The sequence below is a fragment of the Eurosta solidaginis genome, chromosome 1, assembly GCF_040869045.1.
Source record: "Eurosta solidaginis isolate ZX-2024a chromosome 1, ASM4086904v1, whole genome shotgun sequence".
NCBI classification, from domain to species: domain Eukaryota; kingdom Metazoa; phylum Arthropoda; class Insecta; order Diptera; family Tephritidae; genus Eurosta; species Eurosta solidaginis.
The window spans coordinates 31,150,972-31,169,866 of NC_090319.1; the positions used below are offsets into that span (position 1 = coordinate 31,150,972).

The 18,895-nt window shown below is 38.0% G+C and overlaps 1 protein-coding gene across 14 annotated transcripts in view; it reads right to left on the reverse strand.

The window, feature by feature from the left end:
• The window catches only part of Mhcl (Myosin heavy chain-like), a 373,469-nt gene that overhangs the window by 12,144 nt on the left and 342,430 nt on the right, over positions 1-18,895 (reverse strand). For all 14 annotated transcript variants that reach the window (XM_067784376.1, XM_067784369.1, XM_067784360.1 and 11 more), the window contains 3 exons: positions 14,283-14,651; positions 14,038-14,220; positions 13,868-13,963 (listed from right to left, as the gene is read on the reverse strand). In XM_067784376.1, the coding sequence (XP_067640477.1) occupies positions 13,868-13,963; positions 14,038-14,220; positions 14,283-14,651 (648 nt within the window). The remainder of the gene's footprint in view (positions 1-13,867; positions 13,964-14,037; positions 14,221-14,282; positions 14,652-18,895) is intronic.

Consider the following 18,895-nt stretch of genomic DNA (forward strand, 5'->3'; position numbering starts at 1 on the left):
GGTCTTCTTTTGCTACATACCTAACTACGATGTTCGGTCGTATCCACCGACTGCTTACCCAACTGTTGCCGACCACCCAACATCCCACCAATAGAGAGCCTCGCTCAGGGTAGACGAATAGTAATTAGTTGCGCTTATAATGCCTGAATTCAGAACAATTTAGCGATTTGTAACTTCTCTCATCCTCCCTTGAAAGTATAACTTCAAAAATCTTTATCAAAATTAAAACTCCATATCTCTCTACTTGCTCTATAAAGGCCCACAAAAGCTGTTAATACTCAAAATCACATTTCCCCTCATGCGTATCACAGCGAATTCCACGAAAAGAGTTGCGTAATAATTAGATCTCAAGAAGCTTACAGGTAAAAGAATACAGACAACTTGCAATAAGAAAGACAAAAATATGTGGCACATCGTCATTATACTTGAAAAAAAAAACTTAAAAGAAGATTCCATAACGAACCGGTTGACTGGAGTCTGGCTGCACGCGCGTGCCCAACATTATCCCAAACACACACACACACACACCAACAACAACAACTGTGGGTAGAGGCAAACACGAGCACTTATGTCAATGTTGCACCATGCCATCATGCAACGAAATCGACGTTGTCTAACATAACAGTAAAATTAAACAAATGCAAAAAAAAAAGAAAAGAAAAACCAAGCTATGGCCATGGCTATTGCTAACGTCCCGTGATTCACTTCGCTTGACTAACTGTAGGATAGCTCTTCTGTGGTCAAATTGTTCATGAACTCTGATATATAATTTACTGTTACAATTTGCAACGCGTTCGCCTGCTTATGCGGCAGTTACCCACCGACGTGTGCCGTACGTAAGGACGTTTGTCGTACGAAGCACGTTTGACCGAACTCTCAAGCCCGTAGGAATCAATGTGTGCGTCCGTGTACATGTACATAACATATTTGTGTGTGTATTGTTTACAGATAAGCACTGTTGCCACTGACCATTTTGCATGTATGCTTATGGAAACATCAACTTTTTCCAATTTAATTTTTGATATTGTAAAAGGCCGGAATACATATTAAATAAGTATAAATAGATAAAATATTTATAATCAGCACTTTTACATAATTATTTCGAATCATTTTCACAATTTTTCAAACTTTAATTAGGCGTTTTTGCATAAAATTGCAAACGGTCAAAAATTAGCGTACAAAAGTTTACTAGGCAACTCTGTGTAGTGAGAGAGCGATCAGCTGACACGTTCTTACGGAAAAAATCAAAATTGTTTTGATTTCTACGTTCCGGGCTACGTACGTACGGGCGTTGCACGTCGGTGAGTTTTCGTTTACATTGCACACTCATAAGATAGGTCGTGTCAGCTGACACGTTTTTTCTACGTACGTTCGTGGGTAACTGCCGCATTATGCGGCAGTTACCCACCGACGTGTGCCGTACGTAAGGACGTTTGTCGTACGAAGCACGTTTGACCGAACTCTCAAGCCCGTAGGAATCAATGTGTGCGTCTGTGTACATGTACATAACATATTTGTGTGTGTATTGTTTACAAATAAGCACTGTTGCCATTGACCATTTTGCATGTATGCTTATGGAAACATCAAGTTTTCCAATTTAATTTTTGATATTATAAAAGGCCGGAATAAATATTAAATAAGTATAAATAGATTACATATTTATAATCTGTACTTTTACATAATTATTTCGAATTATTTTCACAATTTTTCAAACTTTAATTAGGTGTTTTTGCATAAAATTGCAAACGGCCAAAAATTAGCGCACAAAAGTTTACTAGGCAACTCTGTCTAGTGAGAGAGCGATCAGCTGACACGTTCTTACGGAAAAAATCAAAATTGTTTTGATTTCTACGTTCCGGGCTACGTACGTACGGGCGTTGCACGTCGGTGAGTTTTCGTTTACATTGCACACTCATAAGATAGGTCGTGTCAGCTGACACGTTTTTTCTACGTACGTTCGTGGGTAACTGCCGCATTACTCATAACGTTGTCGTCATAGCAAAATTGCCACAGTTGTAGGCCAGTAGAACATCACACAGTAAATGTGAAGCTTAATGATTTGTTTAATTGTCTCAAGTTTAAGTTTTATATCTGTTATAGGTACTGCTGTTATTAGTGATGCATTTACGCGAGGAACCGGGTCCGTAGAATTGTGTGGTTTCATTTCTATCTTCTTTACGTTATCTGTCTCTTCTCCATGCTTTCTCTCAAGCCATCTATCCTTTAACTCTCTATACCTCCTCTCTTTTTCTCGAGCTGTCTTCTTCGCCCTATTTCTCTTCCCTTTTCTATCTTCACTTATTTGCATCCCTCGAACTACTCTAGACTCTGAGGCCGCCTCCACAGATGGCGCAAAATTGAATGGAAACGTGAGCAGTAGTATCTAGTGCCTTCTAGTACTTTTGATGGAAGTACTAACAGTTTGGCTTGCCTTTTTACTACGCAACCAATCCAATGTTGCTTTGGTGAGGCCGTAGAAAGGTTCTGCACCAAAAAATTCTACAATTGCTTGGCAAATTAGGCTATCGGTTTATTATCTTCATGTCCTTTCTGCCTTTCAACTTATCCCAAAAACAAACCTTTGTTATTGTTCTTCACCTTGTTAAGAGCGGAAAAGCATTCATCAGCAAGCTTCGAAGTAGAAATAAAAGCCTGTAAAACAGGGTAGATGGATAGAAAATGCTGAATCCTCTCATCCTCCTGTAACCGTAGTATCCATCCCAAGTATTCATACAAACCGTAGGCAATTCATGTCACAGACGATTCATATACGGAAAATGTATCGCTCGTATAATTCATCCAACGGACAATTCATCCCGCAGACAATTCGTATCGCGTTAATTCATCCCTCGAACAATTTATCTTACGGACAATTCAACACATAATACATATTGACGCAATCTATCCCCATGGAAAAATTATACCAATTCGCTTATCGACGATCTCCAATCTATTGTTCTCTTCGTCGAAGGTCACCTGCTCTGGAGGGCTTTACAAGCAGCTTAAAAGTAAGAGTAAATTGCCACGGATGCTGGTTCCTTAGATAGCAGACATCGAGCGGCTCCTTTTCCTTCTTGTAGCGCAAAGACGACTACCCACATAATTTGTGGAGTTTAATCAATGTTGATGTTTCCAGATATTGATCCGATACGTTCCGGATAATAACACCATTTAGGTACAAGCCCGACCTTATCGGGAACGATTTGTTATGACCACGTATAACCTTCTAAGTCATGCAATCTTTTCTTTTGTAAGGACCTTGGGGTCGCCGGAGCCTTGCTTGCTTAATAAACAGGATTCACCAGAGGAGATGAGGTTTATAATTGGCGTCAGTTATGGCTAGACTGCGATAGCTGACTTCTTATGCAACGGTCGAAAACGCCAAGTCCAAGTATACAAGATCTGATGCGCTCTGTTTGGTATATTTTCTGATAGTACACAGTTCTGATCTATACCGAAACGTTTTCGGCCATTCCTTGTCGAAAGGAGAGGGAAAATGGCACAATAAATGCCGGAAAATCGTTTCAATATACATCGGTCGAAATACCCAGTTACACTCACAACAGCACTCATTTGATTCGGTTCTTTAAAATCGCAATACCGCAGATACAGCAGCGTACAGAAAAATATGAGTGGGAGACTTATAACTTGTACTTTATTAGACTAAATTTGATTGGGCTACAAACCGCATACTCAAAGAAACTTTGAGAACCCTAAATAAAAAATTCGAAAGTTGCGTAACATTTTTTCGAGGAACGGTCAAACGAACGGTCAAAAAAAATCAACAAAAACTGATAGAAATACAAGAAGTGACATACTTCAAATTTATTAGTGCAAGTTATAGTATATAGGAACGTTTAAGAAAATGTAAATACTAAATGTTGAATAAAGACAGTTTTCTCTTATGTTTCCTACTGAAGATGTCCAGTATCTCATTAGAGTCCATTTTCCCGCAATATCGCCATGAATGTGCATTAAAGCCAATCCATTCAAACGATCTTTTGTCATCCTGTTACGAAGATATGATTTCAATCGCCGTAATGTAGAGAAGCGGCGCTCGGCAGTGCTAGTAGTCACTGGAAACGTACACAGTAATTGGCAAAGCGTTCTTATATTTGGCAGCATTACTGAATGTTTGAAAGCATCTACTGGAGATAGTGAAATATCTTTTCTCATCTGCTGCCAAACTTTTAATTCTCCCTTTAAAGCTATAAAACAAGGAAGGTCTTCCTTATACATTTCCGCGCCTTGTTATACAAGAACTGCATCTTCGTCGCTGAAGTTATGGGGCAACAACTTTTGTAAATTTCCTATTCCTTGCAATACCGCACTAAGGAACCTGGATTTCATTTCACTTAGCATATAGTCTAGAAACGGGATGTATACTGAAAGTCGGTAATAATATTCAACTGACTCAGTCTGAATGTTTGGCCGATTTCCTTGACGGCTTGTGATTCTGCGGACTGTGATTGCTGTACCAATTTCATTTGCGATGCCCTCAGCCTGATTTAAAAGTTTTTTAAATGTGACTGTGCTAGTTGCACGTTTCATCTGCAAACTCGCTGTCATATTGACAAGCTGACTTGCAGAAAGTATATCAATTTCTTTCTGTTGTAATGATCGGGATAAGGTCAGCGTGATTCCCAAAATATCAGAGAGGATTACCAAGCTTATCAGAAATTCCAATGAGGGTATAGACTGGAGCAACGAAGATGGAGGTGTAGCATTTTTTGTATCATTCATCCGACATTTTTTGCAATATTGCATTTGGACATGGCAATAGGTCCAAAAATGTCAAAACTGCTTCATGTCTTTCAACCCATCTAGTCTCACACAATTTTTTTAACATATTCTGTTTTTCATTCGGCAGATGAGATTTCATTTCTTCTCTGACGATATGTATTCGTTGAGCTGATTCTCGAAAAAAATTTGATACACTAGAGAAAACCCCTACAGCATTTCTTATGCCCGGTACGGTGCAGGCTGTACTACACTGAAAGAAAAAGATTGGTAAAATCAACCGAAATACGGGTCAATTCAACCGAAATTTCTGTCAACTTTTATCCATCGCAACAAGATGTTGAATAAACTGCGCACAAATCGTTGATTCGTCATTGACCGTTTTAGTAGTCAAATGAACAAAGAAAGTTGTTGCGACAGCTTTGTACGAAAGTACCTATGTTGCGGTATTTGCAAGGCAGATGAGTTTTCACTGAGACCTTTTCATGGCAGAAATACACTCGGAGCGCTGGCCGAACAGTGACGAGGGGCGACCCCGCTTCTAATTGAAAAACCTTATTTCTAAAATTTGTATGTTGCTTTGCCCGGGGTGTGAACCCAGGGTCTTTCGTGTGGTAGGCGGAGCACGCTACCATCACACCACGGCGGCCGCCATATTCATGCGTAAATATGTGCATACATATAGTACACAGCATACATAAGTACAAAGTAGAGAGCGCAGTGAGCGTAAAATTCTCTTTGAAATTTGCTCATGTATTGACTGTTGATCAGTTAGATTGATTAGGAATCTGTCAACTTTACAGAATTTTGTTAACTTAAGAGCGACAATTTCTCTTCTGTTGAAATGGCTAAACTAATTTGTTCGCTTGACAAAGAACTCGGTCGAATTAACCATAATTCGATCAATTTCACCGAATCTCCGTTAAGTCAAGAACAACAGAACCGATTTGTTGATTTTACTAGCACCATTTCTTTACGCGCCTATGATCACATATATATTACAAAAGACTGTTGCCAGCAGTAATTAAAAAAATTTATTCAGAAATAACTGTCAATGTGGCACAAAATAAATCATCTAACATCGAACTTGAAGTGTAACTTCCATTCAAATGGAAAAAAGTCTTAAGCAGCAGATATTATTCAAAATGTGTGAAAAGATTAAACTACTTAATTGAAAATTAGCTCGAAAATTCATAAAATCGCATAATGTGAAGCATTTAAAAATGATAGTCTGGCACACTCACACTAAAGATAAGGTTGAAAGAAAAAAAACAAAACTAAACTATTTCACATGCTTTTCGACCCTTCAAATGAGCTCTTCAAAAGAAATTATGGGTTTAATTGCGATATATAAGCGAGAAATGGTATGATGCATATATGTAATTAAACAGTGTTGTGAAATAAAAGACCAATATTATTATAAATGTGTGAAGCAATTATATTCAAGGGATTTGAATAACGCAGCCAAACGAGTTCAACGTCAACAAAGTACAGCAACTTCGTTCCCGGTATGATAACAAAAATAATTCTTACAAAATTGGTGTCATACTGATATATGAAACAACAAATCAAAGCACTAAAACTTAAGAATACATCGCGAAAGCATGCTATGATCACTTGTGTTTTATTCTACCGAAATTAATATGGTGTTTGTAGGGAGCCAAAGTGAAGAAATGAAAATCGACTGGCTTGTAGCAACGCTATTCAGAATTCTAATTTCATTTGAACTGAAAAGCTTGCCTTGACTATTTTATGTGTTTTACTGAAATTAATTTGGTTGTTGTTGGGAGCCAGCAGGAGCAGAAGTAAATAAATGTCAATCGATCGTCTTGAACCAACGCCATTCAAAGTTTTAAATTCATTTGAATTTCGAAGCATGCTGTGATTATTTTCTATGTTATTCTACCGACATCGATTATGGCTGCCTGGGAGCCAGCCGGAGCTAAAGTGATGTTGTTGTGAGCCAAAAGAGCCATTGCATGGGCACCATTGAATTAGAATAGGACTATTTGCGAAAATAGAAAAAGAGCTTAATGAAAGGAAACAGCCTAAAGGACTACTGGTTGGTCCGTGTCCATCGCTCGTTTCGATCCTTTTCGCTTCATATTCTTTTAAGGAAGCTTGTTTTTAACCTTAGATAACTTCATTCTGTAGAAAATTTTAACTTTCAGCATTGCTACTTTGCTGCTAGTATTTGTTAAACTAGTGTATGTATCATGGTCGCTTGCAACATGTGTAAACGAACAACAACAAAAGCAATTATAGAGCTTGTTATATCTACAGTTGATTGTGCATGAGAAATTATTAAACGGGAAGTCGACTCCTCCACAAACATTTCCAAGAGCTGACGGTTGACGGCTGACGATTGTTGAAGACAATACTTTCGAATAAGTATATATAACCAACAAAAAAGGAAAGGAAATACAGACTCAGGAGATTGTGGTTTCCGTCGATAATACTACACGCATATTTAGAATACATAAGTATGTATGCTCATTGGTGATTAAAATATCTGTAATTAGACAATGTAAGATAAAATAAAATTTTTTTTCCTATAAGGAAGAGGAATTATTTATTATTATCAGCACTCTTTCAAAATTATGTATGTCTATAATCACAGAACAATATTATAAATGAAGCAAATGATTAAGTAGAACCAAGGTTTTTTCCCGGTCACAGCCATTGGACTACATACTTGACTTTTTTTTTAGATTGCAGTTATAAGATTTTTTGTTAATCACGATTAGGACCTAAACAAGACTTCAAATATTTACAATTTTGAGTCATGACTAATTACTTCTTTTATTTTCTACCTATTCAATTGATTGCAATCAATTGATTACAGTACCGAAGTGTTCACAACTCGCCATTTTTAGTAAATAGATACGAAGATTGATACTGAAAATATAAATAAGCAAATTGATTAAAAGAAGTCGTCAAATTTGCAGATAGTTGGAGAAGTAACTAAGATCATTATAATTAATAGGAGCTTAACCATCTAAGTGACTTCGGCTCTTGTGAAACAAATCGAGCCAGCTTTCTGCGCAGACATTGAAGCATGTGCCTTTCACGCGACGGTAACTGAATAGGTACGCAGGTTATCTATTCGCACCGGAGCGTGGCGGGCGCGGATTTAAGCTGCCACGGAATCAGGCGCATACCCAAAACACTGGAAGCATGTTTGTTGGACAGCCACACAAAAAAGAACCTACATCAAAAAATTTTAAGGTTTATTGGTGCTAACAATGCTTAGCATAACTCCAACTTTTAGATGTGATACTGCTAGAATAACCGATTTCCGTCAATATTAGAAAAACAGTGACTGTAGATATGATGGAGTTCTGTTGTGGCACAATAGTCATAAGAACAAAGTACTGAGCGCCGTGGGCGTAAGCTTCTCTTTAAAATTAGCTAATGCATTTCATATTATCAACAGTTCTTCACTGTTCAATGACCAATGTAGTCAATTGTTTTAAAAGAAAAATCAGTTAGTTTGACTAACAGCTTGTAACTTTTACAGAATATTGTTAACTTCAAATCAACAGATTTTCTTCTGTTGAAATAACTAAACAAATTTGTTCTCTTGACAAAATAAAAATCGGTAGAATTATCCATAACGCGATAAATTTTGCTGAATGTCTGTTAATTCAAGAAAAACAGACTGATTGGCTAGGGCTGCCAGACGTCCCGGTTATAGGCCAATTGTCCCGGTGTCCCGGTCGAACCCTAAAATGTCCCGGTTTTCGTTTAGGTGTCCCGGTTTTTAAATCTATTCGATTCTAAAGAGCCATGAAATCTACCAATTATTTGGTTTGCTTATAATGTGCTCTCCAACTAGTCTGAATACAAGTACCAACTACCGACTTTAATTGTAAAATTCTAGCATCGCTAGATAGTTGCATATTGCATAGTACACCTATATCGATTATCGATGTAAAGTATTCTTCCTAATAAGCTACAGCTGTTTTTGATTTCCGTTAAGTATTTGGTTCTTCAAGTTGAGTATTTCTGATTTCATTGTAAGTTTTCTCACAAAATTTATAAAATAGATGTGTTTATAATACTTTCAATCACTTTTAGAAAATGCCAAAAAGGAAATGTTAATTCTGGTAATAGTCTAGTTGAGGAGTCGACTGCTAATGCACTACCAAAAATATCGAGAGAGGTGTCAAAAGACGCGTATTAATCTCGAAAACAATAATCCGATGGCGGAAAAGAAAAATTTTATCTATATCCGGAGATATTTGCAGTTGAAGTTGGCGATTTTCATGTGGTTGTTGTTGTGTTGGTACCCACCAAAAAAATTGTGCATCACCGTGGCGGTAGCCACGATTATACCACACACCCGGACTTGGAATGACGTAGCCCAGGGTTATTCTTTATAAGCGCGGCCGAAGGCCGCCAACTCAGAAAGGTGTTCTGCGCAAAAATACTATGGATCCCACCCCTGGTTTCGGAGGAACCCGCGGGCCTTTTTTCGGTTTTTCGTTAATATCTTTTGAATGAGTTAATATTTTTATTTTCCGCCTTCGGATTATTAATACCGATGTCAAGACGCGTCGTTTGACACCTCTCTCGATATTTTTGGTAGCGTATTAGCAGTCGACCCCTCAACTAGAATATTACCTTAATTCCTTCTCTCATACACAGAGAAGCGGTCTTTTATGAAACTTGGAAGAAGTGAACATGAATCGTTGTGCACAGTTTGCGATTGTTTTATTGCCTGGGTCACGGTGGACGCTCAGATATTCTTGATTATATCGACAGTTCCAAGCTCAAATCAAGGTTATGCGAGGCGTCTATTTCAAAAGAAATTTCTTCTTCTTTGGTAAAACCAAAAACAACAAAAAGGCAGCTGATCTCCGCCGCTGAGCTGTTTAATTGTATCCTTTTATACTTGTATAAAAAATGTTCCATTCACGAAACCTAGTATTTAAAAATACATACATAGGTACATATGTACCTACTTATTTATATGAACCACTTTAAAGGTATTTATTTTGAATTGTAGTTGTGATTAGCTGTTTTAGGGTACCTGGAAGGTATACCATTTGTTTTGTATTGTGCAAATAAAAAATCATACATATGTGCGTAAATAAAAAAAGTTAAAATTTTGGGGGGGGGGGGGGGGGGGAGATTATATTTCTTGAATATTCAAAGTGTGCCGGTTTTGCCCCAGGAGACCTGGCAACCCTATGCTTGGCTGTCAATATAAAAGTTGACGCGGCTGCAGTTTAAGCGATTTTCCTCCACTGTTTCTACTGATTTGTTGATTTTACTAGCTCCATTTCTTTCGGTAATCGTATTATGTATATGCTATATTAAGCTGAGTACTATTCACTTATGCCCGGTTTTTAAGTGAGAGTTTAAATTACAGTTAAAGTTGAGTAGAGGTTAACCCTATTACCTCGGCCGCTCAATCTGATGCGCAGCAGAATTTTATGTTTCTTTTCGACCTGAACTGTAGTTTAAACTCGCACTGACAAATCGGGCCTTAGTCTTAAGTTCATAAAGCATACTTGCAGTAATGATGAAAAACGTCGACGGCTCATGCTTGTTGCCGAAGCAGAGACAAAGTATAAATAGATCACCGATCATAAAATTTATGAGCAGTAAATTACATATAACACTTTTACAGCTGTCAAAAAAACAACGTTCGCAGCAAATGTCAAATGTGAGATTGACCTCAGCTCCACCAAATGTCACAGTTAACAAAAGAATAACTTTTTATCAGTTCAATAGTTTAATGCGTTTATATTTTTGAGTTTGTCAATAAGTATTACTTGACTAACTTTTTATTATTTTTTTTTTTTAATTAGCTAACAGCAATTAACGCTGGCTTGTCATGTAACCTAACCTAAAAACAAAGCGTTATTGACTTTGACATTTGTTGTTGATTTCAATTGCAACACAACATAATTTTTAGTTTTTCTTTTCATTTCATATTTTTGTTTGAACAGCTGTATTGAGCTAAGCGTTATAATAACAGGTGACACAACAAAAAATATGTTTTCAAAAAATTTGTTTTTTTTGTTACACTTTAACACTTAAGCGTTAATTTTATGATCACGCTAATGCATGTCATTTTTAATTTTTCGATTCTCTCCTTTTTACTTTCCACGAATAATTTTATAGAATAGATTTTGAGTGTCGTACAACTCACTAAAAAAAATCCATTCCACACTTCAAGTAGAGACTTAAATTAACAAAATAAATAAGCCGATAAGGCGACCGGAAATATACCACAAATATAAAGTAATAAACAAACAAACAAAATTAAACGTTTAACAATTAAACACAAAACATTAACAAAAACTTAAAACCCGCGCCCAAAAACGTGCATGAAAATGAAGCGCACAAAGTCTACTAACTAACTGGAGAAATAAATAATTGAAAAGGCGCAACTGACTGCTTGTCTGCCTCTATTTGGTTAGTTGATTCGCCGATAGACTTGCAACTCAGTCGATTGTTTCACATACCAACAGATAGCATAGAGATAAAAAGAAAATAAAAAAATAAATAAAAAACCAAGTCAGTAACACAAACATAATGAACACAAAACAAAGAATTTACTCTGCTTAAGAGGCCGCAGGTAGGTGAAAGAAGTTAATAAAAGCAGAGCAAATACTTCAGCCGAACAATACAGCGAATAGAAGTGTTCTTTGCAAGAAGCTAGAGATGTGTAGTGGATTTCGGGACTAGATTCAGTAACAGTATTAAATCCGGAATAATGGTTTTAAAGACTTTCATGTGAGGGGGACAAAAACAACTTTTTTGCTGCTAACTTTTATGTAAAAATAATAAATAATAAAATTAAAGAAAAAAAAACTTTTTTAAAAATAAGCTTTTATTATTGGTTAATAAAATTAACCAATTCAATGCTGTCTGAACTGCTTTGTTTCTCAGTTACTTATGGCTTTGTGAGCCACAGACGGGACCATAGAATGTTGCCAAAGCACCCTAATTGGCTAGGAAGTCCGCCTATTCATTACCTTCATGTCCCTGATGCCCTGGATCCCATTCTAACAAAACCTTGTTTTTGGCTCCCGGACCATTTAAGACTCCTATGCATTAATCCATTAGCTTAGAAGTAATTGTGTAAGACTGCAAGACATACCCCAGCGGGTTAGGGGATCAGAATATACCCGCGGTAGGTATGCATGTCGTAAGAGGCGACTAAAATACCAGATTCAATGGGCTGTGTAGCGCAACCCTTCAGGTTGCCACCGCAATATATAGCTTCTCCAAACCCAATTGTCAACCTCACCTATCCGCGGCGAATCCTGTTTCACTAACAGATGAGGCTCTGGTGACCCCAAGCTCCTCATGGAACTTGGGGGTAGGGAGGGAGGGAATGGCCTGAAGGTTTAATGTGGCCCCATAAATCGTTCCCGAGATGGTCGGGCTAGCACCTTAATGGTGCTATGGTACCGGATCGTACCTGATTTGTATCCGGCAAAGGACCATCACATCGATAACTTTTCCCAAAGCCTTCGGGGAGCAACCTTATCGCTACAACAACAACAACAACTGCAAGACATGTAAGGTCCTGTATGTCTAACATATTGAGGTTACTCTTCGATGATGAGCCTCATCGTAGACACTGTCTTCTGCATACCTTTATGTGCCAAATTCATTAAATTTCAGTTATTGAAAGAGGTCATCTATGACTAGGGTCCACAAGGAAGGAGAGCTTACACCCCTTGGGGGCATCCCCTAGTGGCCACAGTTGACTCAGTTGTCCTCCCAGCTCAATATTGATTTTTCTTCTCCTTTGCATAGATAGCGATGATCGTTGGGCTTATATCCTCGTCTTATATCAATACTGATTTTTCTTCTCTTTCGCATGGATAGCGCCCAACGAGGATCGTAGCGTGTGATTTTTTATTAAGGAGGATTTCCTATGAACGCTCTTCAAAATATAAACTATTTTTATAGCGCCAAAATACTTCCTAAATATGAAAAGTAAAATACTTTCATCAAGATGAGGAAACCAAAATAATATTGCCGGGTGTTCGATATTGAATTTAAGTATCGAATCGATGAGTGTCGGCTTTCGTATGACTGAAAGCCACCCCCGCTCAACTGAGTAGGGTGGACCAAAATGTGTATGCGGATAACTTAGCGTGAGTCGCAAATGTCAGTTTAAGACAAGCAAAGTTGCTCTTATAACACTGAACAAAGAGCAATCTAAGAATCTTAAAAGGCCTTCCTATTTTTCCAAAAAAATCATTGCTTTAAAGATGCTCAAATTTAACTGTTACTACTATTTGAAAAAAAAAAAACTTGTTTCTAAATTTTTGTTGCTGCTTTGCCCGAGGCTCAAGGATCTCGGTGTGGTAGGCGAAGTACGCTCTCACTACACCACGGCGGCCGCACGGAGGACCCGAGGGGCTTCAAATATTTTCTCTTAAGCCAAGTTGTGTGAACGATCTCGACAAAAAATTTCTAGGTGGGTTTGTTCGCACTTTTTCTAATACATATGATGGGATGGAATCGCACTACCCGTTTTTTATTATTATTGATATATCTATAAATACTATACGCATATGTATGTATTTAAGATATGTTTTGAGCTAAATCATCAGATTTTAAAATTTGAATTTCGGGACCGGCTGAGCCTGGATCGATTATTTAGTGTTTCACCCACCCCTAAGATAAATGCATTACTACAGAGCTATGAAAAAGAAATATGCAGACCATATGTTGCACAAACGAATAAGTAAAAACAAAAACAACAACAAGATGTTTGTTAGGACAATGGCAATAATGGTAAGCAGTTAAGAGTGTTTGGACGAATGTTAAGATTCTGTTAGCTATCGACATCGCATGAAAAGTAGGACTACGGAATGGTATAGCGTAGAGCCATAGGGATAAAAAAAGGTGGATATATCAACCATTCAGCGAGATGTGATGTTGCTTCCGTGCACCGGCTTAGAAAGTATTTTTATAAACCCCTGGCATTGCCAGAAGATATGATGTGATATTTCCACTGCTATAGCAATATGAAGTGGATGAATATTTTGGCGACTGAGGAATGGGCTTTCAGAAAACTATAATAAATTAATAGCCTGATAGTTTCCCTTCGAATAATTCTCGTTCTTTCCCTTCTGTTCTAACTACTTACCGCCAATGTTTGTTCCAACGTAAATTTCTCAGCAATGAGTACGTCCTTTTCGCGTGACAATCTATCTTTAGTTTGGCGTTCTTGACGAGCTGCGTCCTATGAAATGCAAAAATACAAGTCAGCACAAAAATTACTGCAAAGAAAAAATTCCCGCTCTAGACTCAACTCACCTGTAACGCTTGACATTCCGCATCAAATTTGCGCTGTTTCTTCTCCAAGATATTATTACGTCCATTTTGCTCTTCGAGTAGCATACGCAAATCATTCATTTCATTGGTCATCTTTTGCGCTTTGCGCTTCCATTGACCGACAACTTGACGTTGCTCTTCGACCTCCTCATAGGCATCAGAAAGCTGAAATGAGAGAATATTATTGTTTTGTAAATTGGTTTTATTATTATTATTATTTTCCCTACCTTCTTTTCTAGTTGTTTCTTCAGTCCGACTAATTGTTCTAGATCGTGTTCATGTTGGGTTTGTAAGCGTCGCTTCGTAAATTCAAGTTCACGCGCCACACGCTCATATTTCAATTTGAAAACACCGCTGCCACCACTTTCTTCATTTTCGGGATCTTCATCCTCGGATACGCCGTTCAAATCGGATTTGGCACATATTAGTTCCATTTCTAGCTTTTCGCTTGTTTCTTGTAAATTCTTCACTTTATTTTGTTGTTCGTTGAGTTCTTTTTCAAGTTTCAAACGTTCAGCTGTTTCGGCTTCGAGTCGTTCGGTAGCGATATTGGCGGATGAACGCTCTTCGGCTAGGTCCACTGCTATTTCGGATAGCTGTTAGATGGAGACAAAAGAAAGGCAAACAAATGAATAAAATATTGGACATGAAAAGCAAAAATGGGGGGTTTAAATAGTATCTAGAATGTATCTAAAAGCTGGATATTAGAAAAGGATCTCATCGGCCTTTTCGTTACCACATATCTTTTTATAGCGAGTACTCAGTATTTTGGGACACTTTTTGATGAAGTACTGTGTGAGACTATTTGCCTTTATCGCCACCAGACTGTCAATATACATATTGACGCGCCTGTAGCTTAAGCATGCTTCCTCTAGAGTTTTTGCTACTTTCTCCACGGCTACAATTTCCGCCTGAAGAACTCTGTATTGTTCTAGCAGATTTTAAGATTTGTTTATTTCCAGATCAGTTCAGTATACCGCAGACCCTATGATTCATTACTTTGGAACTATCTATTCCACCTCTATTGTGGCTCTAATAGATCCATGAAGCGCAGGAAGGGAACTCGGTATATGTTCGTTCTATATTTGATAACGTTATACTACTATTACCGTTTAATCTACACTTAAGCTGCCCGACTCATTGAGTATCGTTACGATTGTTAATGCTATGTTTTTCACCACCAGTTTTACAGATGAATGTTCAAAATGGCTTACAGTGCAGCGGTCGCGGTTATTTTCAAGGCTCCTGTTATGCTAAGCATTGACAGCTTGCATCCCTCTCTAATTTTTGAGCAAAATATACTTTTGTGTTGCCGCCCACCAAACAAGTACTCCATAGGATATGAAAGGCCTTACAATCGCTGTAAATACTCAATGAGAGAGAGAGGGCGATAGACCCCCTGTACAGCGCAGCATTCTTTTATAATCTTCCTTAATCTTAAGTATGCAGCAGATCCATCTGATTAGGACTGGATGTACTTCAATGTACTCAAGACCCTGCATCATCGCCTGTTTAGAGCTATTGTTGAAAGCCACGGTAATGTCTAAAACAACTCTTAACGTTTACACCTCATATTCCAATGCTTTCTCTATGTTCATAACCACCCTATGCCGTGTCTTCCGACTTGCCTTAGGTGAACTCATGGAGAACAGTTTATCATCCACATTGGACTTTATATATACATCTATCAGCCTCTCAAAAGTTTTGAGCAGGAAAGGATGTTAATCTTATGGGTGTGGGATACATATAATTCCCCGCCTGTGATAGGAAAACGGCACGAGCAGTTCTCCCAGAGTGAGACCCAGGCCTTAACAATAATAATTTAATAGAAGAAAACTTTTAAGGCAACTGCAATAGCTCGTTGTATAGACCCCTCGTTTTAGTCCCGCTGTTCTAACCATTCAGCTATTGCAGCGGTTGTTCGTTTGCCTTCATAATTTCTATTTTTATTCTTTATTTTGCAGACAGCGCTACGACATCTGGCGGTGGAGCCTTGTGAGCAATGGGCTTATTTTTACGGAATTGAAACCTTTTAACCCGTGCTCTGGGATGTATGAAAATTTCGTAATTTTTATCGACCTATTCATGTGTAAGATAACAATATTTATTTTTTTATCTCATCAGCTGATTTTATTTTATTCATTTCACTGGTATAGGATTGTCAAAAGGTGATGGAAAATGTAACCAACACATTGACAGTTGTTTACTGAAATCTGAAATGGTTTATAAAAAATAGTTTCACATCACTCTCCATTTTATTCGCCTAACACGCAAATTTTGACAATCTGAGAGATGAGCCAACCATATAGTTGAACCATGGTTGTGATATAATTTTTTTTCTTAATTGAACAAATTTTTGAATCTTGCATATAAAATTATCGTGTCACAGTGTTTTTGGTTGAACTCCGTCGAAACAGCTCGACCGATTCTCATGAAATTGTATGTAAACACATTGAGTAGGATTAGGAATCAGATTTAATCTATTTGCAACCCTCTGGAACTGGGACTGCGACTAGGACTAAGGGATTGAGAAGAATAAAAGAACTAGAGAGAAGAAAAACGAGGGAAGGAGAAAGAGATTGTGGAAGAGGTAGAGCTTGACGCAGACAGAGATAGGAATAGAATGAGCAGGGGAGGGAGAAGGAGAGGGAGCTAGGGAGAAAAGAAGGAATGGAATAGACCGAGAGGGAGAAAGAGACGCAGAGCAAGAATCACATTTTCTAAAATTAATCCATTCGAAAATAATAAAATAATTGTTAATATTGTGGTAACATAATTTTAAAATTCGGCGTGGGTGTGAACAAGTTGTTGCGAAAAATTAAAACACCTACCAATTAAAAATTAAAAAAATACATAAATATTAGGGCAGAACGAAAAAAAACTCGTGTTAGCTTGCAGCTGATTGAAAAAAATGTATTTGAAAAAAAAAAATGTAATCATGATTTGACGCTTTTGAAAATGATCACGATACACTGCGACCCTTATGTGGATGGTTGTAATGTATTTAGGTACCTCGTCAGGCTTTCTACTGCATATCACGAAGGGATTAAGCGTCGCGCCATTTACATGAGAGAGTCTCTGCCTTGCAGAGCGACGCATTCGCAGATAATGTGAACCGGCGTTTTCTCCTTTAGACCGCAAAAGCGACAGATTTGTGTATTGGATAGATTTAGCTTAGATAGGTGATATCGTAGACAACAGTATCCCGTATAGTAACCACTGAGAGTGCGTTGGTGCCCTCTGCTTCGATTAAGGAGTCTGGCTGGTTTATTTCCCAGGTACTTATTGCTTTTCTAGCGTGTGTCTTTGTGCGCCACAGACAGGACCATTGAATGCTGCTAGTTATATGCCCTCTTGAGGGTATCCCCTAGCGGCCACAATTAACTCAGTTGTCCCTCCCAACTCAAGACTGATTTTTCTTCTGTTCAGCATGGATAGCACCCAGCGAATGATCATTGGGCTTATATCCTTGCCAGTCATAGCTTGTTCGATAGCTTAATTTATTGTGTTATCGAAAGCCGCTAAGATGTCAATAATTGAAAAATTTTTTTGTGAAAATATAAATTTTGAATTCTGAACAATTTTTTAATTCAGTTTGTCACACTGATTTAAAGAAAAAAGTGCTATTTCTATTTTACAAGCTACAACATCTGTTTCAAAGCTGCAAGTCAAAAAAAAAAAAAAACAAATTTCGCCTCACCCTAATAATTATTAATTTTGTTTTGTTTTTGAACTTAAAACTAACACTTGTATGAAACAATTAATTTGCCAAGGTTTAGTGACATACATATATACTGCGGATACGGACGGTATCAACGAAATTTGTTAATGGGTGCGAAATTTTGATCAAATTTCTTCAAAAAATTTTTTCTTATTTTCAATAATTTAAGAAAACCCTCCATGAATTTTGTAACTGTAGCAATCCAATCTCAAAAACGTGTTCGGAAAAAATTTATAATTTTCATTTAGAGTTTTCTGACTTTTCTGGGGGGTAGATTAGGTTAGGTTGAACTGGCCGGTCCATGAGGACCTCACATAGACTGATTGAGTCCGTAGTGTTACCAGAAGTTTGTTTTAACGACCAAACTGAAAAACCCTATCAAAAACCAGGACCTATGTTATAAAATAACTCCGTCCTCTTGGCAAATACTAGAAGCTTCCTAGGACTTAAGCTACTTGCTGCTTCTATATATGACAGGTGTATCACTCCTAATAGCTGGAGTCTTAGCCTGGCAAGTGCAGGGCACGAGCACAGAACGTGCTCGATCGTTTCCTCCTCCAACCCGCACTTCCTACATCTGCTATCACTGACCAAGCCTAATTTAAAGGCATGTGACGCCAGAAGGCAGTGTCCAGTCAGAATACCCGTCATGAGTCTACAGTCCTCTCTCTTTAATGATAGAAGCAACTTGGTTAGTCTAAGGTTGTAAGACCTACACATAATCTTCGACACTTTACAGCCCCGCGCTTGAACCCATGCCTTTCCGGCTTGGTCGATCATGTGCACCTCTCGCCTTCGCTTAATATCGCCCATTCTAATTGGGACGTCTACGGAGCAAGCTTCAAGGGATGCGCCCTTTTTAGCTAGTTCTTCCGCTTTTTCGTTTCCATCTATTCCCATATGCCCTGGGGCCCAATATAGATGTATGCTTCTCCCTGTCCCGATTCTCTCCAGAGACTGCTTACACTCTAACACGCATTTAGATGCTGTGCTATGCGAGATTATTGCCTTAATTGCTGCTTGACTGTCAATATAAAAGTTAACACGGTTGCAGCTTAAGTTATTCTCTTCCAGGGTTTCTACTGCTTTGGTTACGGCTAATATGTCCGCTTGGAAAAC